The sequence below is a fragment of the Elephas maximus genome, chromosome 1 (genome assembly GCF_024166365.1).
Source record: "Elephas maximus indicus isolate mEleMax1 chromosome 1, mEleMax1 primary haplotype, whole genome shotgun sequence".
Taxonomy (NCBI): domain Eukaryota; kingdom Metazoa; phylum Chordata; class Mammalia; order Proboscidea; family Elephantidae; genus Elephas; species Elephas maximus.
Genome location: NC_064819.1, coordinates 2,404,723 through 2,431,347, shown reverse-complemented (window position 1 = coordinate 2,431,347; position 26,625 = coordinate 2,404,723). Strand labels below are relative to the sequence as shown.

Genomic DNA, 26,625 nt, shown 5'->3' with positions numbered 1-26,625 from the left:
ATAGTTGTATCACTGAGGTAGCCATGAGGTCTTTCTACAGATGTGGTTCATCTCTTTCAAGAGTCTCAGAACTCTATGCCAGCTTTGTTTTCTTTACATGTTCAAGGGGAGAAAGAACATTTGTTTATTGTAAACCTCCTGCCATTCTTTTGTAGTTGTTTCTCAGAGAGCACAACAAAGAATGGAATTCTCAAGCTCCAGGCCTGCTGAGAGAGGCAGGAGAGACTTAGCTGTTTTTACTAGGAGAGGCTCCAAACTATCAGAAAGGGAAAGTTCCTTGGTAAAATGATAGAACCGTTATCCTCCCCCACCCCTCTTTTTTAAATAGTATTTTATTGTATTTTCAGTAGAAGTGTAAATAGCAAAACACATTCTTATTCAACAATTTCTACACACACAGTTCAGTGACATTGGTTACATTCTTCACATTTTATCAACATTCTCATTATTTCTGTTCTAGTTGTACCATTCCCATTAACCTAGTCTCACAGTTCCCAACTTTCTCATTTATGCTTTAGATATTTGTTGACCATTGGTCTCATATAGATTGTTTTTTAAAAGAACGTTACTTTATGAGCTAACCTGCTATTTAGCTCAAAGGTGACTTGAGGGGATAGTTTTGGTTCAAGGCTTAAAGAATATCTCAGGGCAATAGTCTTGGGGATTCCTCCTGTCTCAGTGGGTCCAGTAAGTCTGTATTTTTTGGACAATTTGAAGTTCTGGTCTACATTTTTCTTCCTCTTTATCAGGATCCATCTATGTGGTTCTGATCAGAACATAAGTAGTGGTAGCTGGGCACCGTCTTATTCTTCTCCTCTAGGGGTAGAGGAGCCCATGGTTCATATAGCCCATTAGTCCTGTAGACTGGTTCCTTCCCTGATTCTTGGGTTTCATTCTTTCTCTTTTTCTCCAGACAAGTGAAGACCAATAGTTGTATTATAGATGGTAACCACCAATGAATTTTGGTCTCTGTATACATAAAAAACCTGTTGCCGTAGAGTCGATTCCAACTCATATAGACAATGTCAATTTATAAAAGTGAGATCATACAATATTTTCCTTTAGTGATTGACTAACATCACTCAGCATAATGTCTTTTAGATTCATCCATGTTCCAAGATATTCCAGGAACTCATCTTTCTTTATGGCTGCAGAGTATTCCATTGTATATATGTACCACATTTTGTTTATACATTCATCCATTGATGAATACCCCTCCCCCACTTTTTTTTATCTTTCAAGGGACATTTTGCTAGAAAATTGATGCTTCAACAGTAGGAAAGCACCTAGTAATATAGTATCAAAGCATATTATTCCTGCTATTTATTGTTTTTTTTCAAGATTTATTTTAGACATTATTCTACTTTTTGATAGAATGTTTAAAGTTGTTTCTAAATCTCCATATTTGGAAGAACAGATAATTTCCCATATTTTGTGGGATTTATAGTAAGTATTTTCTTGTCTACAAAATGCATAAGCTGCTTTTTTGTTGGGTTTCATTAACTACAAAAATAACTAACTCTCTGTCAGCACTTACTATGTGCAGGACATTGATGTACACGCTGCAGTTATATTTTTATTCTGTGAGGTAAAATATCACCTCATTTGCAGATGAGAAAACTAAAGCACAGAGAGGTTAAGTAACTTGCCTAAGGGGCACTCAGTCAATGTGGCTGTAATCCATAGGCTAAGAGGGTTAACGTTTCTTGAAACTCTTGACATACCTGACATAATGGACAAATCCAACAAGCAGGCTTCCCAAGTAGAAGAAGAAGAAGATGAAGAAACTGAGAAGAATGGATTCCTTATAAACGGATCCTGGAGGTAGAGAAACAACTTGGGTCAAGTTGACCTCAGGAGAAAAGAGGACAGTCGATGTTCATGTTCAGGACAGAACAGTTTCAAAGGCCCCACATCCACTGTGCCTATTATTAAGTCCTAAGAAATTTCCATTAAGAAAAAAAAAGCCACTTGAGGTTACCTAGACATTATCCACAAATGACTGTCATTGTCAGTGAGGACTTCCCAGTGGAAGCTGGGAAGAGACTGCCTGTATACGACTTCATAATGAGCACCCCTTCATTTTGGAAGGGATTTAGAAAAATGTTCTGGTTCCTTCTTCTATCTCTAGCGTGGACATATTTTAGTTTTCTTAAGATGAATCTGGAAGGAAGTCATCCTTTCTCTAGAAGGATAGCATTATCATTGACTCATACAATAGAGTCCCTGATAGAAATTTCTCACCTGCTTCCTAGAGTCAACACTGACCTTTAATGGAAGGAACAATGGTTACTTTAAGGTTCTTTGTTCTGTGCAGATTCCAGGTCTGGTTCTCCTTTTCTGGTAAAAAAGAATAAGGAATGATGGATCAGACTAGGTTCTTGGCTTGTTAAATTTTTCAAAAAATGATCAGAATTAACTTTGGATGTATAATTTTATTTTAGTAAGAACTGGAGGAAAACCTAACCACTAAACATTCAAACCATCTAATGTTCCTTTTGGTTAAAACTTATAATTTGGTCTTTGCTTGGGTGCATTTTGGCAACATTCACTGATGCAAATGGGACCACAATCTCCCCTCCCCAGTGAAGAGTTGTGGACGTCCATGTGGCTCAAAATATCACAGACATCAGAAGAAAACAGCATCAGAAGTAGAAATCTACCTCTTCTGTTAGTTTGCATTTTTCTAGTCAGTTTTTCCCCCTTGTATAGTCTTTCAAGGACTTGTACTTTACCAGAAACTTTTGGCAATTATAAAACTCTTTTGTCGTTGTCATTGTGTGCCATTGAGTTGATTCTGACTCATAGTGACCCTATAGGACAGAGTGGAACTGCCCCATAAGGTTTCCAAGACTGTAATTTTTAGGGAAGCAGACTGCCACATCTTTCTCCCATGCAGTGGCTGGTGGATTAGAACCACTGACCTTTTGGTTAGCAGCTGAGCGCTTAACCACTGTGCCACTAGAGCTATGTAATTAGGTTAAAAAACAAACAAGCAGAAATCTCACCTAAATACCAAGGCAACCAGGCAACACGCATAGGGACAGGTTATCCAACAGGCAAGGTAAGCATGGTGCTTACGTTGCTTACCAGATCATCTGTAGTGAACAATTTCACATGGGCTTCACCACGTCTTTGAAATCCATGTGAAATTGTTCACTACAGATAGGTAGTAAGCACAAGTAAGCCTGTGCTTACCTTGCTTACTGGGTCATCTGCCCCGTCAGGGATTGTAAATTTGAAAAGAGGCTTCCATTCTGTAGGAGGGTGCTGTGGGGTTGGGAGAGAGTCAGTTGCCAGACATACCTAGAAGCAGAATCTTTGCTGTGGTGAAACATTCAAAATCGTTGACTACCAGTGATCTGGCCATGCAACAGAAAACACTCTCTGTGTTCACCGTTTATAATCATCAGCTGCCAGGGACTGTTTTCAATCAGCAGCCTGTTCTTTTCCCAAGATCGTTCCTGAATAGTTACTTATAACTATTTGGACTGCGCCTAGAGCTCACACAACCCCTGTCCGTGGGCTAAGTTGTCACAGTTTGCTTTCTTACTACCTTGTAAGGCACAAGTTTGGCAACTAGAATTGAGAAGTCTGAATTTTCCTGGTAATGCCTGGTGGAAAGGATGAATACTAATGAATATAAATGGCTCCATTAGGGCTGGCTACCAAAGCAATCTTAGGAAAAGGACCTGGTTTCTTGATTCACCGTAGAAGAGCATTACTTCATAGTAACAAATACTTGTTGAATAAAGGACCAGCTCGGTGATTACCCCTTATCAGATCTGAGGAAGTATAAAACTTTGAAAAGATGGAATGTATCACGTGACATTTTGTAATACTGAGAATATCTTTAGGTCTATCGTTTTCTTGCCTTTATTTATTTTTTTTCTGAGACTGTCTTGTCCAGTCACTGCTGACGGACCCTTGCTTAGTAAGAACTGGAGGTGGCGATAAAAGGTGCATGTTAGCTTTTGGCTCCCTGTCCATTGCCCTCCTTCAGGTTTGTCCTGGTAGGCCAGCACTCCTCACTATCACTTACCCTGGATGAAGAAAGATCCTCCACAGGCATAGTCTTCAGGCTTTATCACAAACACCACGAAGAATTGCTCGCCTGGAAAATGCTTCTTCTGCATAAGACATAACAACCTTATGATAGGGCAGGCAAGAAAGACAGCCAGAAGGAGAAAGACCGTGGGGAGGAGGAAGGCAGAAAGAAAGAGAGAGAAGGCTAGTAAAATTCACCCCTGGCCCCTAACTTCTTCGAAAGGACTTTCACTTACTCATGATTCATATTCCAGATTTTCCATGACAAAATAACTGTTCCATCCAAGAAATTAAATAAACTGTTCTCATTTCAACTTATCTTTTTTTTTTGTGCACACTTGAGTGCCCCATATAAAATATATATAAATAGTATGTCAACAGCCTCTGCTGAATAATTAATACTTGTATACCTTAAAACCTGTGAATGCCGAAACCTGCGTAAGGTGGAAATCTGTCAGAGAAGGAAAGTTCAGTATTTCCAATTAATAGAGAGTGACAGAAAAGTGGTAATCTGCACCCTGTCAAAGGTGGAAAACTTGCGAGACCTGGAAAAAAAAAGGCACTCTGGTCAAGTTCCAGCTCTCACAGGTTTCACTGTATTACATTTTCATTATTTTAAAATCTAAAGACAAATGACTTTCTTTGAAGTCACACAGTCAGCAATTAAAGAAATAATTTGGGTTAGGGAGGCAAAGACAGAAGCCCATAGACCTGAATTATAGTCCTGATTTTGACTTTTTCTAAGTTTGCTTCTCTGTGTCCCTTATTCATGAACAAAAGGGTGTTTGATAGGATGATCTTTAAGGTTGTTACAGTTTGGACATGCCATCGGGAGAGACCATCCCGTTTGGGGAAGTAGAGGGTCAGCAAAAATGACAGAAACCCTCAGTGAGATGGACTGACACAGCGGCCAGAACAACGGACTCACCCATGCCGACGACTGCGGAGACGGCCCAGGACCAGGCAACGTTTTGTTCTTTGTGCACACTGTCGCTGTGAGTCAGCGCCGACTCACAGCAACTAACGAAATCAGCAAGAGTTCTAAGACTCTGTCTTTTTTATCACCCCCAAATTTCCGGTATCATGTTTAGCCAACTAAGAAAAGGGCCCAAGGATGAATCATAAGACCAAAAGAGAAGTGAGGATTCACTGCAAAGTACATCCAAGGTAGAGAAGTACTGATATCCTCTGGGCTTCATTAATTTCGTGTCCTGAAAATATAAACTCCGAGGTGCCCAACTATACTTCTTTTTCTGTCCATTTTTATTTGGGACCACATGATGCTGGAATGCTGAGGAAGAAGTAAATCTTAAAAACAAGAGCAGACCTTTGGGATAGCAAATCCGAGGCCCTAGGTCATTAAAGCCTGACTGGTAGAAGGTTTTAGGTCTGATGCTTAAATTATAATTCATCTCTCTTCATTCTTTGCTTGTTATTCAACAAATAGTATTATCTTACTCCAAAGAACAGATCAAGGCGCAGGTACCTCAAGCTTAAGTAACCACCCTGAAGGCAGGGACAGAATCCCTTTTAAAATATTCAGGCATGACACGTGTACATATTTTGCTATAAAATTACCATTGAAATAGTAATGTAATTACAGATACCCAAAGGGTAAACTGATGCACAAATATATTCTTTTGAACCTGTCCATTCTGTTTAGAGTTGAAGACCTCTTTTGGTTATAGTTACTGATACAAATTACTACTATGTGTCTCATTGCTTTAAACGGATCAGATAAACGCCAGCATAAAATCGGTATCTGTGATGAGAAGACTGGAACCTTCTGGTAGTCCATGGGACCTTACCTCTCTCTAAGGCATCTGCCAGATACATGTCCCACTACACCATGGTGTCCCAAGAATCTCCAAGGGGGAACAGGGCACCTGGCAGGAGAGTTTTGCTCCCCATTGTCCAGGCTTTGATTTTAGGCTCAGGGTTTTAAACCAACCAGAAAGGAAAAAGATACAAGGCACACAATGGATGGCCATCCCTTTTGGATGTTGGTCCAGTAGGTACCCTGACTATAAATCATGCATTGTCATTGACAATAGTGACCAGAAAACCAATGTCTCACCTGTAGTGTGATGGCAGCTTTCTTGGTCATGGATTGATAGACACCATTAAATTCCACATTGTCGTCAAGATCATACACTGGACACTGTAGCACACACAGGGGTTAAGAAGGAAAGCATCACTGATGTCTATAATGTCATATCACACTTAGGCCCTCTCAGGGTCTTCTCAGCTGCATCACAGAGCAAGGGAGTCCTTACTAAGTCAGAAGCTGTAAAAGTTTTACTCCAGAGCAGTGATAAACTAGTCCTCTTAAAACTTGGTGCCTTGTTCTCTAAAGCCAAGATTATTTCCTATCAAAGAGAACTGTGAAAAGACTGTCTTAAAGCATATAGTACCCTTCCCATTCTTGATGAATAAATACCTTATGAGCTAGAAATGGACTAATGTTACAATGAAATTTTTAAAATAATAGAACAAATGGTAGGTTTCTATTATATTTATCTTGTGCCACTCACAACTTGAACTTTCTTGTTCTTGGTCATGATTCTTCCTTTCTCTGTCATCTTATTTACTTATGAGGTGTCAACTATTCTTTATCTCTTCCAATCACTGCCTGAAAACACGGACTGCCCACTTGTGTGTGCAAGGTACCGTTTTTGTTATTTAGCAGTTATGGGGGATATGCGTAGTAAGAGGATGACATGGTCCCCACCTCTCTCTCTCACTTATTCTAGGACAATATAAGGCTCCATGTTGGAATGTGGACAAGTTATCAGGACTCACCATGATATTCTGGACGGAGACAATGGAACAGGGGTAAGCCATTTCAGATACCACTTTAATGATAACGGAGTCCACGTCTTTGGGAAATTTATACAGAAAATACTGAGAATAAGAAAAAGAAGGAGATGACGTTAAAATTAAGAAATATTTACAATTGCAAACTCAGAATTATTTTCATAGGAATAGGATAAATTCCTCTAATATTGGGCACAAAGTTCAGATGTAAATCTCAGTACCCGTTGCCGTCAAGTCAATTCCAACTCATACCTACCCTATAGCACAGAGTAGAGCTGCCCCACAGGGTTTCCAAGGAGCACCTGGTGGATTCAAACTGCCAACCTTTTGGTTAGCAGCCATAGCTCTTAACCGTTACGCCACCTGTACTTCCAAATCTCAGTAGATCTGCATTAATTCAGACATTGATTTATCTCATACATATTGAGCAACTGCTCTGTGCTCTGGCTCTGGGCCAGCCATTGGGGACATAACAGTGAACAAGGCGAAGAAGCTGTTTCATTACAACTTTGCTATTTTATTTACTATGCTATGACAGCACAATGATCATTTCTTTGTAGGGTAAATTTTGTTACACTTATTCTAGCTCTTACTTATAAGAAGAACCTCCCACCCCCACTTCATCCTTTGGATTAAGGATATGTCGATGTAATACGAGACAGAATTTTCTTCTGTGTGATCATTTTGAAATACGAAACTTTACCTTGTAAAGCCAATAAGCCTGTTCTTCAAGAATTTTTAGTGACCTTCTCATAGGCACCAGGCCCAATGTTCCCCTAGATCTCTTGCTAAAGAATCTATTTCCTGATTGGACTATAGTAAGAAGGTATTTGGATTCACAGACCAAGTTCTACACCTAAGACCCCAAAATATGTTCACAATTTTAGGCAGGCTGAGATACCTTTAATAGTATTTTTCGGATATGACCAGAATCAGGAAACATTTCTAATAGAAAGAGATTCTACTATTTAATTACTTAGATTATGAGTCCACTGGAAAAACAGACTCTAAATTCAAAACATGTTGCTAATGTTGAAGAAAGGGGACTTCTTCCCAGTAATTATAAATACGGTAACCGGTTGAGAGACTTGACATGAAATACGTGACGAAGATTTTGAGGAAAAGAACCAAGACAAGCTGCATCTCCTTGGGCTCTAATAAATCCAGCACCTTGAAAGAGATACAAGACTTAATTTTGCATCCCAACATCCTCTTTACTAACCTGATACTGAGAACCAGAGCAATAAAAATCAAACGTTTTTCAGTAATCTAAAACCTTCAACCTTCGGAGGGGGAAGAAATAAAAAATCTCAAAATTAAGCAGTGCCATTCACACGGCTGTTTATAAGTCTGTCTGTGCCTTGTCACAGATGGCAACACCACCCCCCACAAATCCACTTGCTCTTTCATTTTGAAGCTTGATTCAAATATATATAACACAAATACACAGAATACAGGATTCCTCCAAAGATGAGTTCTCTGGAATCCTTGAGAGGTGTACTTGGTTCTTAGAGAGCCATACTTTGTAACTCAAGAGCACTTCCATGATTACTATAAGCAGTGATGACCATCATAAGAATATCTCTACATGGTAGTTGGTTTTGTGCATGTACCTACAGAAAAATTAGCATAAACCCCAAAGAGCTGGTTTCGACTCCAGTCCTGACAATCTGCTTTCACTGGAAAGAAGCAAATGACATGGACCCAAAGCAATAGCTGGAACTGAGGCTAAAAACTATCTTCTAGGTCCTGATGACTGCCCAGCTTTTACAGCCTGTTAATATATACAGGTAAAGAGGCAGACAGAGATGGCGAAGGTTGTCTAAGAATGTACAGTAGTTTGAGTGAGTTTACAGGAACAGAAAATCCTTTCCAGCGATTGAAGAGGATATAAAATAGAGACCAAAATAGGAACTGTTATGAGCAAATTAAGACTTTTACAGATGTCAAAAAATTTCTATTTTTGTTTTGTTAGTTTGTTTTACTGTATATTTTTTCTGGCTCAGGGCTTACATACAAATCGTTTAAGCTTTAATGTTTATATACCTTTTTAAAATAAAAAGAAACCACACTATATAATCATCACTGATTTTCAGCCTACAAGCCCTTCTGCTATAGTGCCCCACATTCTGTATATCATATTTTTTATGAACTTACTTTTCCTGTACTTGGGGTGAAATTTCCTCCTCCCTCTACTGGGTAGCTTCTTCCACTGCACCTAGTAACTAAAAAGCTTTCTAAATATTTCTTGAATTACAGTAAGTGGTCGATGAATGTTGAGGGCATGGGACCATGGGTGTGTGCCTATCACTGGGTGGCAGTATATACACACTGCAGAGGCTTTCACTGAAAAGGGAAATTTAACCCTTAATAGGCGTGATGTGTGGTTTTTTAACTGGCTCATTCAGGCTTGGAAGAGCTGATGTTGTACATCTCTTCCCAGCTCTATGTTCAATGACATCACGCTGGCAGCTTGAAATTGGCTATGATAGAGGTAATTATACTGCAGAAATGGGCAAACACTTCACATCAGGGCTTTCCAGTTGTTAAATATTTACCAGCACACCAAACCCAAAACCAAACTCACTGCCGTCAAGCTCCATGAGGGCAAAAGTTGTGTCTCTCTCTTCTTCACCTCTGTGTCCCCAGCACCTACAGCAGTCTATGTAACACAGTTCTTGGCACATAGTAGGCACACGATTTTCTGAATGAAGGTTGAACCAAGAAACATGTACAAACAAATATCATGCCTCCCATTTCAAATCAGTTAAGGTGCTAAGATTAAATGTTGTACCCCAAATTCCAAAAACACAAATATATCTCAAGTTGTGAAAAATCTAGGGAAACACCACATACTGACTGTACATTACCTTGGCTTCTCTGAGTAATACCAACAGGTTGAACGACAATACCTCTTGGAACCCTTAACTCACCTGAGGTTGAGAAGGGCTGGCAGCAAAATGAAAGGCAACATTCGTCCTGAGAAAAGGAAATGGGAGAGAGAAAAGGGAGGAAAACAAGCTTAAGTTAGCAAGCAAAAACCATTTATTTGAAAGGAAGCCATCTTAGACTAGAAGCAAGCACTTTTGTGAAGGGAGTTCTGGTCCCATCAAACTGACAAAGTAAATTGCAGGAGGACCTGGTTATTTCATCTCTAAAGAATGATCAAAGCCGGGGAAGGGGATAATTTTTATTCCTTTAAATATCCATGGATTTGTAGGTATGTGAGGAAGTACTTTGCTTAATTTTGTAGAAATTTTTACCTTAGGACTCTTAAGATTTTACAATTAAGCACAGGGTTTAGGTGTCAAAAGGGGGCTGAAAAAAGTGAGAAAAAATAGACTTGAGGTCCTTTTGGCTAATGTAGACAACACTTCAAAGTAATCCTGCTGTGTCCATGGGGTAAGGTCATTAAGAAAAGGAAAATGGTGACTAGGTCATGACCACGGGATGGTCCCTAGAGATAACAGTGTGCTCTTCCTGTCCCCGAGCACCTGCTGCAATGGATGAAATTCCTCTCCAGGATTTAGTTCTCTTTGGGTTAGGCACTGCCTTCCATAACCCTCCTTTAAGATGCAAATACCACCAAAAGAATACAATGAAGAAGGTATTGTCTCTCCAATGAGTAATGTACTGTGAATTATTTTAGATACTTTCATTCCTCTGTGAAAGACAGCTATGATCAAGGCACTGAGGAAATGAAAGTCTTAGTGTGCAGGAAGCTTAAATTGTAGCAAAAACTGCTCTTGGTAGTAAGTATAGGTGAAACAGCTCAAGAGGCTGGAAAACACAAAGACCAACTTGACTTTCTCTACAGTTTTGTAAAGGCTGTTTTGGGGGCTTTTGCTTTCTCTGGCTCTTGCTTCATCTTTAGCTGTGAAGATGACTCACGTACGTCGACTGCACTCTCAATGCTCAGGCTGCTGGAAAGGCATACCTGGGGGGGGGGATTGCCCCCACCCCTCCAACTTTGCCTCTAGGAATCTGAACCTGAACTTCTTCAGGGGTCCCTCACCAGCTTCATCCTCTGGTACTCTCTGAAGAGTCTATCTCTCCACTTCTAATTTTCCTTTTATAAAAATTAAATGTCTTTTATTAAGGACTCTTAGAAAGGGCATGTCAGGGCATTGAATCCAGACATTTATACTTCGAGGTGCTATTTAGAAGTAACCCAAATCAGGCGCTAAAGGTTATAACCAACAAGTAGAGTGCAGGAAGACTAGGCTTGGAATTTAGCTCATGGCAGCTGATATAGTTTTTGTATGTCCACTTTCAACAGAAATTGTCATCGAGGTCAAGGATTAGTTCTGCTGAAATGCAGTTGAAAACTTCCAGCCTTAAGTCACTTAGAGAAAGTGACCAGTGTCAAACACTATCAACCAAGCTCTGTGTCTGCTCAGAGATTCCACAGCCAGAGTTCAGGGCCCGCAAGGCTGTGTGAGGCCTGGGCAGCAAGTGCCCTTTCGACTGGGTGTCCACTGTGAGGCACGTCATCTGCTGTTACCAGGACACCCTGGGGCCTTTACTCGTTTTTGTTGCCGGGTCAGGGGAAAGAAGATGACACTGGTTTTCTTGGCTAGCAACAGGCAGCATGATATTTCCAGCAGTCAGTTTTCTTTGGCTAGAAATTTATTTTTTCTCCCCCCCACCATTTGAATTCCAGCTGTAATACTGAGTGTATGGACGGAGATAGGAAATATCAATTTTTTTTCTTGCTCTTCGTGTTTTATTTGCTAATACAACACATACAAGCTTTGAAAACATGTTGTTTTCTTTAATACTGAAGTGTTTAAGTTCTCTCTTTTTCATGGGGTCAATAGCATGGGCAAAATAAACATCGTGTCGGTTGTAGATGAAACCATATGAGTTCTGTTCCCTTCTCGGTGAAGCTTAACTGAGGTGGGGAGGGTTTATTTTATTAAGGATCATTTACCAACAGAACAAAGCTAGTTGAGACTCATATTCACCTTTCGTTTTTAGAGAAGGAAGTACATGATTTTCAACTTATTTGTTTTAAAAGTTAGACACAGGAAACAAATGTTTAAAAAATACATATAAGAAAGGCTAAAAACTGATTTTGTTTTCTTGTTTTTGAAGCCATCAACTAATAGGTTCTTGTCAAGCAGGCTAGCGAACTGAAGTCAGCCAGACACAGGGTTGGAAGAACAGAAAGGTTTATTCACAGTCTGCAAACTGGGAGACAGACAGGGTCTCATGACCTAAGGCTGCCAGCTCCCTGAACCAGGGCAGGTTTGCTCCTTTTATACAGAGTGACATACATATGCATGAACAGTGAGGGCAGGGTCTTCAGTCTGGTGATGTGTGCACAGTCCGCATTTTAGTGAACGGGTTTTTGCACATGGCTCTAAAAATACTGCGCACGGCCCTGAAACAAAGGCGAAGGCTTGATACTGTCACCCCAGGAAGGTAATACAGCAGGGAGATTTGAAGTCAGTGTGCCTGTGCCTCGGCCTCCTGCTAGGAGAAGTCAAGAAAACTGGGGATTTGACCAATCATGGTGAAGTGCTGTAAAAGTTGTAACAAAAATGTAGCAAGAATAGACTTTTCTGAAAAACTATTATAGAATGGTTAATAACCCTTGATAACCCTTTCATGACTGCCTGCTTCGTTTTGGCTAGTTTGAGGAGGGAGGGAGGGGAAAGAAAGAGAGATGGGGTGCAGTAAGGGGGCAGGGAGAAGCGGTGGCTGAGAGGCAGACAAAAAGAAGGTAGAGGGAGGGGGGAAGACATACAGATGTGGAAGGAGAGGAAGAAAAACAGGAGAAAAAGGAAAGGGGTAGAGAGGAGGGGTATGTGGAAAGGAGGCAAGGACAAAGGAACGATGGTTTTTGAGGTGAGTGTTGGGACTCTGAGCTTCACAGAATCTTATTTATCTTATGAAATCCCCCAGCACAGAGCACAAAGGGTGTTCAAAACCCACGTTTGTTTGCTGAAGGAAATGATCACTCACTTGGACTATGGACTTCTGAATATCATCCCATGTTACCTTCCTGCTGCCATCTGTCATGAACTCTCTTACCTGTCCCCACGGCTCCTCCCTCCTGACCTCTCGGCATCTGTAATCCTACACCCCTCATGCCTCTGTACTCCAGCACTAAATCGTATCGGTTCTTTCCTTCAAACACCCAACTCTCTGAACTATGAGATAATACATTTCTATTATTTTAAGCTACCGAGTTTGTGGTGGAAACCCTGGTGGTGTAGTGGTTAAGTGCTACGGCTGCTAACCAAAAGGTCGGCAGTTCAGATCCACCAGGCACTCCTTGGAAACTCTATTGGACAATTCTACTCTGTCCTATAGGGTCGCTATGAGTTGGAATTGACTCGATGGCAAGAGGTTTGGTTTGGTTTTCAGTTTGTGTTAATTATTATGCTACCCCCAGGAAACTAATACACTGAACATAAAAATTGGGAGGACAGTTTTAAACAGAAAATAGAAATAGCATCTATTCTGAAGTTGTACAAGTAAGTCACTTAACTTTTCTGGCTGTCAGTTCGCTTGTCTGTGAAAATGGGATGGGTGGACTAAAAAAAAAAAAAAAAATTAGATCCCTAAAACTCCTTCCGTTCTTAAAATGATGATTCTAGAAGAAAAATCCCAGAACTTTTCCAAGTATATTGAAGTCTTTCACTCAAAAACATGCAACAGAAATGGGAATGGTAAGAATTTTGAGTTAATTCTTCAGTGTTTCTAGCAATACCTGGAGTCTAGATTTTATCATGGTCCTCATCTCTTGCCCATCACCTTCCTCCTCTGGATTTCTGGACCACCAGCAGGGCTGGCGTGGGACAAGGCAGGGCAAGAACTTGCCACAGAGGAAAAGAAACATATCGCAGCTACCATCTCTTCTCAGGCTTATCTTCTTCTTACAAAAGTCCCAGTAACTGTGCACACTCTGAAATGCTCGGAATGTCTGCTCGCTGAGGTCAAGTCACGTTTGAAGAGGTAGCAACAGAAAACAACGTGAGGGAATCGTCTTACAGTTTCACCAGCGTGCAAATTGTTCATTAACACTCGCACAGAGTGTGACCTTACGATTTCAGCTTCACAGAGATCAGTTCTCCAAAGGTCTGATTAACCTTACAGAAAATCGGCCCTACAATTCAAGGACACTACCACCAGGTGACAGCAACTGGTCAAAGCCACACAGCCCAATCGGTAAGGGCAACACTTCTCTGAAGTTCAAATTCTACTCTGTTCAAGTAATCTGCTGCTACTCCCCTCAAATGTTTAACCGTGTATCCCCATAACTTTGAACATCATACATAGATTTTTAAAAATAACTAAAACAATTAAATGTAAGCACCATATTTAGACATTGTGTTACAGTATAGGTTCTCAACTCTGGCTGCACAGTGGAATTAGTTGGGGAACTTGAAAAAATATACATACCAATGCCCACACCTCTTCCCTGGAGACTCTTATTTAATTGGTCTGGGTGGATCTTATCCACCAGAGAATATTTTTCTGCATATTTTTGTTTCTTTTTAGTTTCTTGGCTCTTGAAATGATAACCTATTTCAACACCAGATTTAACAAAGGGACCTGGAAAACAATTGTGATTATTCCTCCATCGTTCTGACCATTAATTCATCTAATCTCTCCACCTGTCTCTATGGGTCTATCACTATGTCAAGGAGTACTGAGGAGACCAAGATAAATATTTGACACCTATGAGTAGCTCCACTGGCTATAGGCCTTTTTATAAACAGCCTTAGGAAAGTTAAAGAAAGCTTTATAATGGAACAGAACATTCTGATTAGAAAAATCAGCTGTGAAAAAGTAACACGTGCTATTTTAAAATTTTCTGATTTTAATCTTTTTTTGTGTTTTATTGTACTTTAGATGAAGGTTTACAGAGCAAATTAGTTTCTCATTAAACTATTAATACACATCTTGCTTTGTGACACCATTGCCAACTCCTCGACAAGGTTGCCCCTCACAACCTTGGGTTCACCGTTACCAGCTTTCCTGTCCCCATCTGCCTTCTTTTCCCTGCCCCTGGGCTTGTCTGTGCATTTAACCTCCTTTTGTTTGATGGGCTTGTCTAACCTTTGGCTGACGGTTGAACCTCAGGGGGAACTTTGATTCTGAGCTAAAAGGGTGTTCAGGGGCCATACTCTTGGAATTTCTCCAGTCTCTGTCAAACCAGTAAGTCTAGTCTTTTTTTTTGTGAGTTGAATTTTGTTCTATATTTTTCTCCAGCTCTGCCCGGGACCCTCTATTGTGATCCCTGTCACAGCAGTCATTGGTGGTAGCCGGGCACTATTCAGTTGTGCTGGACTCAGTCTGGTGCAGGTAATAGTACTTGTGGTCCATTAGTCCTTTGGATTAATCTTTCCCTTTTGACTGGTTTTCTTTATTCTGTCTTGCTCCAGACGGGGGGACAGGTGGAGTATCTTAGATGGCCATTCGCAAGCTTTTAAGACCCCAGACGCTACTCACGAAAGTTGTTGGTGGTGTTGTTAGATGCCGTCAAGTTGGTTCCAACTAATAGCAACCCTGTGTACCACAGAACGAAACACTGCTCAGTCCTGCCCCATGCTCAACAATCGTTTTTATGCTTGAGCCCATTGTTGAAGCCACTGTATCAATCCATCTTGCTGAGGGTCTTCCTCAAAGGGTCTTCCAATGTAGGATGTAGAACATATTCCTTATAGCTGTTTATACCAGTTGGGTTAAATATCCCCCGAGACCATAGTCTTCAGCCTCTGCCCAGTAATTTGGTCCCTCAGGGAGTTTGGATGTCTCTGTGAAGCTTCCATGACCTTGTCTTAGTGAAGTTTTGCTGGATTCCCCAGAATTGTGTGCTGTCTCGCCCTTCACCAAAGTTACCACTTATCTATTGTCTATTTCTCCACACCTCACCTCCCTAGTAACAAAGAATTTCACGAATTTTTATAACAGTGGTCTCATACAGTATTTGTCCTCTTGTGATTGACTTATTACACTCAGCACAATGCCCTCCAGTTGATCCATGTTGTGAGACGTTTTGAAGATTTATCATTTTTCTTTATTGTTGCGGAGTATTCCATTGTGTGTATGCACTATAAGTTGTTTATCCATTCCTCTGTAGATGGGCACTTAGGTTGTTTCTATCTTTTTGTTATTGTGAATTTGGTGGAATGAACATGGGTGTGCATATGCCTATTTGTGTGATGGCTGTTATTTCTCTAGGATAAAAAAAATTTTTTTTTTTTATATTCCTAGGAGTGGGAATGCTGGATCGTATATTTCTATTTCTAGCTTTTTAAGGAAGCACCATATCGTTTTCCAAAATGGTTGTACCATTTTACATCCCAACCAGCAGTGCATTAAGAGTTCCAAGCTCCCCACAGCCTCTCCAACATTTGTTATTTTCTGTTTTTTTGATTTGTGCCAGTAATGTCGGGGTAAGATGGTATCTCATTATAGTTTTGATTTGCGTTTCTCTAATGGCTAGTGATCTCAAGCATTTCCTCATGTGTCTGTTAGCTGCCTGAATGTCTTCTTTGGTGAAGTGTCAAATTCAGGGCATCAGCTCCAGAGGAAGGCTTACTGTCTCTGTTGGCTCTGGAGGAAGGTCCTTCTCGTCAGTCTTCCCCTGGACTATCAGCTTCTCCACGCAGGAACCCCGGGTCTGAAGGACGAGCTCTGCTCCTGGCACTGGTTTCTGGGTGGTATGAGGTCCCCCTCTCTGTGCTTGCTTCCCTTTCCTTTTATCTCTTGTAAGATAAAAGGTGGTGCAGGCCACGCCCTGGGGAAACGGCCTTTACATTGGATCAGGGATATGACCTTAGTAAGCGTGTTACAATCCCACTCCAATACACTTTAACATAAAATTACAATCACAAAATGGAGAACAACCACACAATACTGGAAATTATGGCCTGAGCAAGTTGACACATATTTTTGGGGGACACAATTCAATCCATGAGAATACCCTTTGCCCGTTTTTTAATTAGATTATTTGTCCTTTTGTTGTAGAGGTGTTGGATTTTCCTATAGCTTTGAGAAATTAGGCCTTTGTCAGATTTGTCATAGCCAAATTTTCTTTCTCAGTCTGTAGGTTCTCTTTTGGTGAAGCCTTTTGATAAGCATAAATGTTTTACTTTTAGAAGATCCCAGATATCTAGCTTATCTTCTGGTATTTGTGTATTGTTAGTTACAGTTTGTATACTATTTATGCTGTGTATTAGGACTTCTAGTGTTGACCCTATTTTTTCTTCTATGATCTTTATAGTTTTTGGTTTTATATTCAGGTCTTTGATCAATTTTGAATTAATTTTTGTGTATACTGTGAGGTATGGACCCTGTTTCATTTTGTTACAGAAAGACATCCAGTTTTGCCAGCATCATTTGTTATAAAGACTGTCTTTTCCCCATTTGATGAACTTTGGGCCTTTGCTGAAGATCAGGTGACCGCAGGTGGATGGATTTACATCTGGGTTCTCAATTCTGTTCCATTGGTCAATGTGTCTGTCGTTGTGTCAGTACCAGGCTGTTTTGACTACCATAGCTGTATAGTAGGTTTTGAGGTCAGGTTCTGTGACTCCTTCTACTTTATTCTTTTTCTTCAGTAGTGCTTTGCTTATCTGGGGCCTCTTTCCTTTCCATGTAACGATTAGTTTTTCCATCTCTTTAAAGAATGCTGTTGGTTTTAGGTTGAGATTGCATTGTATTTGTAGATTACTTTGTGTACAATTGACATTTTCACAGCGTTGAGTCTACCTATCCATGAGTATGGTATGTTTTTCCATTTATGTAGGTCTCCTTTGGTTTTTTGCAGTAGTGTTTTGTAGTTTTCTTTGTATAGGTCTTTAAAATCCCTGGTTAGATTTATTCCTAAATTTTTTTTTTTAGGAGCTATTATAAATGGTGTTTTAGTATCACCCATTCAAAATATTTTCTAGCTTTCATTTGTAATTTTTTCTTTGATCCATAAGTTATACAGAAGCAGATTAATTTTCAAATATTTGAGGGATTTTCTAGTCATCATTTTTGTAGTTGATTTCTAGAAAAATTCTGTATACTATGAATGATTTCAGTCCTTTGACATTCATTGAGGCACATGCATTAGAGCGCAGCAAGTTTCGTAAATGTTCCGTGTGCACTTCAGAAGGATGGGTATTCTGTCATTTGGAGATGCAGTTTCCTAAATACATTAAATAGATCAAGTTTGTTAATCATGTTGTTCTGATCTCTATCAGGGGCTGACAAACTTTTCCTTAGAGAGCCAGACAGTAAATATTTCAGGCTTGCAGGCCATGCAGTCTCTGTTCCAACTACTCAATTTCACCACTGTAACATGACAGCAGCCACAAACAACATGTAAAGAAATGGATGTGGCTGTGTTCCAGTAAGAATTTATTTGCCAGATGGTCAGCCAGCGGGCCATAGTTTGCTGATGCCTGTTCTATCAAATTGCTGTATATATTTTCAAGAATTTTTGATCTATTTATTCTATCCGTAGAGTCTTTTGTATTAGATTCTATAGAGAAGTCTTGCACAAAAATTGTAAATTTGTCCAATTCTCCAATATTTTAATCTGTGTTACTAGATGCATACAAATTTAGAATTTTACAGTCTTCCTGGTGATAGATTCTTTTATAAATTTGAAATGTCCCTCTACCTCTAATAATACTTCTTGCCCTAAGGACTACTTTGTATAATATTGATACAGCTACTCCAACTTTCTTTTGGTTAGTTCAGCATGGTGTTTTTTTATTATCCTTTTATTTATAACATTTATATGTTCTTTTAAGGTTGAACTCTTGTAAGCAACATATATTTACTTTCCTTTTTTTCTAAATCCCATTTGACATTCTTAATCTTTTATTTTGGATATTTTTGTCCATATATATTTAATATAAACCCAGAACCCAGTGCCGTTGAGTCAATTCCAACTCATAGCGACCCTATTGAATATATTACCATTATTTCTTAACCTAGAAATTTTCTTTCAGCTCCTTAAAAAACATTATTCCATTATCTTCTGGCTTCTATTAAACAGTTGCTCACCCATTTTATTTGCCCGCCCATTGAATATAATGTGTCATTTTTCTCTGGCTGCTTTAAAAAATTCTCTGTATCTTTAATTTTCAGCAGTTTTATGATTTCCTTCTTGGGGTTTATAGTGCTTCCTGAAAGTGTAGCTCGATGTGCTTTGGCCAGTTTGAAGAAATTTCTCAGGTACTGTCTCCTCACATATTGCTTCTGCTCTGTTCTCTTTTCTTCCTTTCCAAGGATAGTGTTTTGTTCTTTTTTTCTCCCTACTCTTGGAAAAGTGTACAAAAGTCTCCGTTTGTGACACTGATATGATCTTGTCCAGAGTAAATGTGTGTTTTTCATTGGGTGAATCTAAACATTGATTCCCCTTCCGAGACTCTTTTGCTTCTGGCCCAAAGTTCTAATGAGAGGCCCAGGACAAGGGTTGTTTTCTCAAGTACAGTTTCTGTTCCTGAGATCTCCTCTTTCTTGTTTCAAAAAGCCCATACATTTTAGTGAAGCTGAGTCTGGACCTGTGGGCACAAAGACTTGCACCCACCTGGTGCCAGCCGCCACCCGAAGCAATTCTCACACCCACAGTCTCCAGGATTCTCACCTACAGAAGGCCAGAGCCCCAGAAGGGTGGGTGGCAAAAGGAAACAGCAGCCAGGAGCTTGCCTGAATTTTCTTATTGATTTGTAGGAGTTCTTTATATATTCTGCACAAACATATGAGCCTGTTGTCAGTTATGTGTGTTGTATATTCTCATTGTTTATGGATTGCCCTTTTGTCCTCTGAATGGTGCCCTGTGATGAGTAGAAATTATAATCTTATATAACCAATTTAGCAATATTTTCTTCTAAAATTTACTTAAAACACTCAGAGGGGAGGAATGGTTTGAACTCTTTGAGAAGTCTTAGAGTAGGCAAGGGAAGAAATTTCCCTAAAGTTTATGGCCTTATTAAGAAATAACCTCAGCCTTTCTGTTAAAATTTTCACATAGATTTACACTGTTTTTGTTGTTTTCAAGAGTAGCCTCTGGCAGTGAACAGATCCCTTGCAGATGATGCCTCAAACTGAATTTATTGTATTCCACCTGTAATATAAACAATTTCAGGTAGTGTATCCCAACTGATTTAGTTTCAAAGGATAGTGGCGAGAAGGAAAAAAGTCATTAGTTTTTGCATGAACGACAAAGCCACATAATTATTTTCTACCTACATATATTCTTAAGTTGGAAGAAGAAAATAAGGATAGAAAAAATAGCTTAAGGTCTTCCATAAATAATAATAATAATAAAAAATCCTTCAGGACAGTGGCTGTGGTTGGTAACACAAAAGTAGCCAGTCATCAGTGGCTCTTGGCTGGACTACACCGACCTCTGGGGCAGATACACCTGTGTGGTCAGCTGCTCTTACTCTCTGCACCAGGCCCCTGTTGTTGTCGTTGGGTGCTGTCCAGTGATTCTGACTTATAGCAACCCTATAGGACAGGGTAGAACTGCCCCATAGGGTTTCCAAGGCTGTAATCTTTACAGAAGCAGGCTGCCACATTTTCTCCCGTGCACCAGTCCCCTCCTTTCTCTGTATTGCATAGATCAGGGCCCTGCTGTCCAGCAATGGGCAGGAGAGTTCAGGAGGTGGTAACGTAATATACTAAGTGGATAAATTCTTTCTAGAGTGTCAATCCATAAGGATGGAAGCTGGATTGATTATAGGGAGAGCAGAGGAATAAGGAGAGAAAGGCCACACTGAGTTCTGCTTACCGGAGCTGAAAGTGCTTGATCTTGGTGACCAGCAGTTTGTACTGGGCACCCTGTGGGGCCATGGATGCTACATCTACAAATATCAGCTGCTCCAAAGGTCCTGTTTCATTGGTTGCTTCTGAGGGACACAAGGTGCGGCTCACTTCCTGGTAGCTGTAACTCCTCTGGTTTCTGCAGTACCCATTGGTGGACAACCCAGCAAGAACAAGAAAGAGCTCAATGAACAGGCACAGAAGGCTATCTCATTTCACTTCTCCCGAAATTTGCTCCCAAGTCCTACGTTTCACATTTCAGTTTGGAGCTGTTGATAGCGATTTTAGAACGAGTGGTGTTGGAGCAGGGCTCTGTGCTATAGTAACAGGACGTGAGGGTAGTTCAGTGCCATTTAATTCTCGTAAACAGGGTCCACCTTACACTAAAACACCCTGCTAACTCGGTGAGGAAAAAAAATCAGAATTTGAAAGCAAAATGGTGCTGACTAATCAGCCAGCTAATTCTATTTTTCTGCTCTTCAAAATTTTGCTAAAATGAATTATAAAGAAAATGTCAGAAATCAAGTGAAGGCTATTGGAGTTAGTATTTCAATCTTCAAGTTCCCCAACCTTTAAAAAATTAGTGAACACCATACAATGTGCCCACATCTGTGTGTCCTCTGGGTCTTTTCTTAGTAGTGCAATAGAACCGTGTACGGTTCTCATAGGGTTGCTAAGAGTCAGAATCGACTCAACAGCACTGGGTTGTTGTTGTTGTACAGTTCTCCCCATGAAAATATAAGCTCCAGAGGGCAGGGACTTTGTCCCCAGCACACCTATCACTTAGTGGTGCTCAATAAATGTTACTGAATGAAGAATGCATAAATTCTGTAGGTCCTCGGTGGATGAATCATTATCCCACCACAGCTACAGAACATTCTGGAGAAAATTTAATGCAGAGAAGTCTTCCAGGTACTACAAATCTTAGGCGGAGTGCTTATCTGAAATTGAAAGAAGATGGAAATTGAACAGAGCTAAAAAAAAAGTGGGGGTAGACACCATAAACTTTGTTCGCACTTAAAAAAAAAAAAAAAGAAGCCAGTTGTCATGGAGTTGATTCTGACTTGTGGTGACCCCATGTGTGTCAGAGTAGAGCTGTGCTCCTTAGGGGTTTCAAGGACTGATTTTTCAGAAGTAGACCAACAGACCTTTCTTTAGAGCACCTCTGGGGCAACTCGGACCTCCAACCTTCTGGTTAGCAGCCGAGCCTGTTAGCTGTTTGCACCATCCAGGGACAATGTTTATACTTATAGAAAAAAAAATTTTTTTTTCTAGAAGGATAAAAAGAAGAAAAAGTATAGCATGCATAAAATGTCAACTTTCCAAATGTCTGATTTCTCCTTTCATCAGGGAAAAGACCAATACATTTTAGGACACTGAAGGAAACCAAAGATTGTAACGTTCATCATCTGGGGAAAGATCCACTTACAATCCTTGGAAGAGCAGAGGAACCTGCCAGGACAGCACCGCTTTCTGCTGGCGAACCACAACGAGGACTGGGAAATCGAGGTTCTCAGAGGAACTGTTCACATATACCCGCACTGCGTTCACCTGCAAGGCAGGGCAGAGAGAGAGGTTGTGAAAACACACACACACACGCACACGCACGCACACACACGCACACGCACATGCACACACACACCAAAACTGCCATCTGAGGTTCAGAAAATCTTTCATTTCTGACATTTGCTCCTCACGATTAGTAATCTAAATGCCCCAGCTTTCTTCCCTAATTCCTGTTGTAACCACAGTGGGTCTTAACCTTGACTGCACACTGAAATCACCAAACAGACAAACATGTGGCTGTCGAGTTGATTCCGACTCTTAGCGACCCTACTGAAATTAGCAAGGACATTTAAAAAATACTGATGCCTGCATCCAGTCCTCTGAGATGCTGATTTAATTGATCTTGGGTGAAGCCAAATTTTGGAGGCTTCAAGTGGCAAGCTGAGGAGTTTGAACTGGATAGTAAACATAATATTTAGATAATGAGCCCCCTCTTAGTTATCTGGTGCAGTTATAACAGAAATACCACAAGTGGATGGCTTTAACAAATAGAAATTTATTCTCTCACAGTCTAGGAGGCTAGAAGTCCAAATTCAGGGTGCCAGCTCCATGGGAAGGCTTTCTCTCTCTGTCAGTCTTTGTCATCAATCTTCCTTTGGTTCTAGGAGTTTCTCAACTCAGGGACCCCAGGTCCAAAGGATGCACTCTGCTCCTGGCTCTTCATTCTTGGTGGTAGGAGGTCCTTATCTCTCTGCTTGCTTCTCTCTCCTTTTATCTCTTGTAAGATAAAAGGTGATATAGGCCACACCCCAGGGAAACTCCCTTTACATCAGATGACATCGCGCCCTAATCCTTTTCAATATAACCTAATCTTGCCTCATTAACCACAGGCAGAGATTAGGATTTACAACACATAAGACAATTACATCAGATCACAAAAGGGAGGACAATCACACTGTACTGGGGATTATAGCCTACCCAAGTTGACACATATTTTTTGGGGACCTAATTCAATCCATGACAAGCCCAGAACAGAAAAAGGAAGAAACTGATGTGCTTTTCTTCTCATTTGAATACAAATGCTAAAGATACCAATGTCTTTTTAATAAAAAGACCTATAAGAGCCTTGATAGGTGACAGAAAAACTTTGATTTTGGTTTGGGAAATGACTGTGCTGCAAACCAAAATGCTGTTGCAACGTCTCATTAAAGCCTAACAGATGGCTCGGTGCCTCCACCACCGACGCATCAGGAGCCCCACAGCCACAAACACCATGGTGCTCATTCTTTGTTTCTTTGCCCTGCTCCAAGGTATAAATTGATTTCCGACTCAAAATGCTTTTTCATATCAGCAGCTCCATGGTTCCTTCAGAATACTTATGTTAACCCAAGGATTTAACCCTATCATGGCTATTTTTTTAAAAACAGGGAACTGAACTGTGACCCTGGATCTAGAGGGAGGTATTTGATATCTTCTCTTGATTTTTAGAATACTGTGGGCAACTTGGAAGAGGACAAAATAGACAAAAAGGTAAAAAAGAAAAAGTGAAATTTGATCTTTCACATGAGAATTTTGTTCTAATGCATTAAAACCTGAGTGTTCTCTTGAAAACTTCTTTACTAACGGGAAGGGAAATAAGAAAATCCTGAAGTTAAGCCCTGAAGCTCTACCACATATTCGAAATGGAAACTGAGATGAAACAGAGCAGCACAGATAGAAAACATTACCATTTGGTACTTGTATATCATTTTCCTCGGTAAAGCTACTGTTTTGCTTTTTAAATGTTGAAACAGTCCGAGAGCAACTTATTAATTTGATAAGAAGTGCAAGCACACAAAGGGAAGGTTTTTCCTGGGCCTACACTCTAAATGTTTCCATGGAAATTATGCTGCAGCTGATAACTGCCTAAACCGTATCTCCAGTGCAGACCTCTTTCCCAAGCTCTGGATGTCCCATAGGCACCTCATACTCAACATGTCTGAAATAGAACCCATCACTCCTTCATTCCGAACTTTAGTTTCTTCTGAATGCCCTTGCTTGGTGGGTGGTCCCACCATGCAGCCATCCATCCAAGCCTGAGAGCTGACAGTTGTCTTTGATTGCTACTTCTTTTAGGTCCCTCACTCAACGGGTCATCAAGCTTTACTGCTTCTATCTCCTTAGTGTGGTCCGTATCCAGGTCTCCACTCTACCCCCATGGACAGTCTCATAGTTCACGGCTTCATCACTTGTGACCCTTTTTAGCAGCCTTCTATCTATCTTCTTATCTCCAGGACTGCACTCCCCCTAAGATGCCAGTTTCATTTAAAAAGATTTTTAGTGCCTCTGGGAATTTTCAGATTTACAAAGTAAATTTACAAAGTAAAGAGAAGAGTGAACTTTCATATATTTATCATCCATCTTTAATACTCATTAACAAACATATCATTTTATTTCATTTATATTCCCTATTTCCCACTCAATCTCCCACTGGGTTATTTTAAAGTAAATTCCAAATATCATATCATTTCATCTGTAAAGAGTCAATATATATGTCTAACTGATAAGGCTTCTTTTTAATATAAACACAATACCATTATCCCACCTAATAAAATTAATAATAATTTCTTAAAATTAATATCTGGGCAGTGTTTGAATTTCTTCAACTGTTTCAAAAATTGCTTTTTTTAATTAAAAAAACTGAGTAGAAACACGATGCAGCATTGCATTTGGTTGCTAGTCTTTTGAATTTCTTTTAGTCTAAAGGCACTCCTTCTTTTAGTTTACCTGGCTGGCTCATCTAGGAATCTACCAACTCCATCTCTGGAATTCCCAGGGCTGGCCGAATGAAGCAGTCTCTCTTTTGAGATGTGTAACACAAATGTTCACCAGCATTACACAGTACCTGGTTTAGAAGATGCATTGAACTAAAAGAATCAAACTCATTGCTTTTAAGTTGATTCCAACTCATAGCAACCCTCTAGGACAGAGTGGAACTGCCCCATAGGGTTTCTAAGGCTGTAAATCTTTATGGAAGCAGACTGACACATCTTTCTCCTGTGGAGTGGCTGGTGGGTTTGAACCGCTGACCTTTCAGTTAGCAGTCGAGCGCTTTAACCACCAAGCAACCAGGGCTCCAGAGAACACATTAACCCCCCAAAAAACCTGTTGCCGTCGAGTTGATTCCAACTCATAGTGACTGTATAGAACAGAGTAGAATTGTCCAATAGGGCTTCCAAGGAGCGGTTGGTGGATTCAAACTGCTAATATTTTGATTAATAGCCAAGCTCTCAACCACTGCGCCACCAGGGCTCCAGAGGACATTAAAAAAAAAAAAAATTAGTCTGGATTAAATCTACAACAATTGGAACGGCGAGAAGACCTGAGGAAAGCTGTGAAATAGCTAAGCTTCATCTTGAGCTTCTCTGCTTCCCTTTTCATTATCTAGGGTGCAAACTCTTCCACCTTTGTGCCAGAGGGGATTTCCCTAAAGTTTTTCTGACTTTGCTCTAAGGCAGTGATTTTCACATTTTAGCATGCACGTTAACAATTCAAATCCCTCAAGCCCACCCCCAGCATTTCTGATTCAACAGACCAGGAATGGGACTTAGAAATACAAGTTTTTAACAAGCACACTGGGTGATTCTGAAGCGCATGGCTTGGAGCCTACACTTTTGGAAGTAATGTTCCAAAGAAACCACCTAAAGGATTTCTCCAGAGATGATCCCTTTTGTCAGCAACTCCCCAACTGCTCAGGATTACAGGATGTACAACCATGAGATTACCAGCGATACCAGCACATCTGGAAGCTGTTGTTTGGCAGAGAGAAGGCCTGCCAGAGGACAGTAGAATGGATAGATGGCTGACACCTTTATCGCCATTACACTGTTCATCTCCACACCCTAATTCTATTTCTGGTCTGCCTCTTGTAATCTACTTATTATTATTATTATATAATAATGACCTTACTAGCTATAATAAAAACAAACTCAGAGATACTGGTATAATAAATTGCAAAAAACGATATTACAGTAGGGGAGAGACACCGGGCAATTTTTCAAGATGAACGGATAATGTATTATCCCCAAGTAAGCAAAGCGCCCTGTTCAGAATCTGCTTTGCCTTTCCAGAGGCTAATGGGCAGCTGAGAAAATTGGATTACTTTCGTGGCAGTGAAGTAACCTGTGTAAAGACAAAACTAAATGAAGGACAGAGTATTCACCATGCGTCATGATACCCACACCTTGTAACAGATCATTTTTAATAGCCAAGATTTTCCCTCCTGTTGCTTCTTCCTGTTGTCATGACAACAGAAGCAATTTTATCACACAGATTTTTTTTTCTTCCTATGTTTACCACACGCAGAGAATCACATTACAGCTAAGAGAGAATTATTTAAATATTTCCACCCCTGATATTAGATAGATCACAATTATAAAAGGTCTTAAAGCTTAGAGAGTCCCTTTTTAACCTTTCAGACCATGTCAGCAG

At 40.2% G+C, this 26,625-nt stretch overlaps 1 protein-coding gene across 7 annotated transcripts in view; it reads right to left on the bottom strand.

Annotated features, from left to right (window-relative positions):
- The window catches only part of SIDT1 (SID1 transmembrane family member 1), a 145,332-nt gene that overhangs the window by 77,565 nt on the left and 41,142 nt on the right, over positions 1-26,625 (bottom strand). For 5 of the 7 annotated variants that reach the window (XM_049876616.1, XM_049876642.1, XM_049876621.1 and 2 more), the window contains exons 2-9: positions 22,079-22,200; positions 20,618-20,788; positions 9,798-9,843; positions 6,850-6,951; positions 6,125-6,208; positions 4,043-4,130; positions 2,269-2,340; positions 1,725-1,818 (exon numbers count right to left, since the gene is read on the bottom strand). In XM_049876616.1, coding sequence (XP_049732573.1) covers positions 1,725-1,818; positions 2,269-2,340; positions 4,043-4,130; positions 6,125-6,208; positions 6,850-6,951; positions 9,798-9,843; positions 20,618-20,788; positions 22,079-22,200 — 779 coding nt within the window. Of the gene's footprint in view, positions 1-1,724; positions 1,819-2,268; positions 2,341-4,042; positions 4,131-6,124; positions 6,209-6,849; positions 6,952-9,797; positions 9,844-20,617; positions 20,789-22,078; positions 22,201-26,625 lie in introns of those variants that run through there. The other 2 variants (XM_049876652.1, XM_049876681.1) reach the window with 2 other exon arrangements.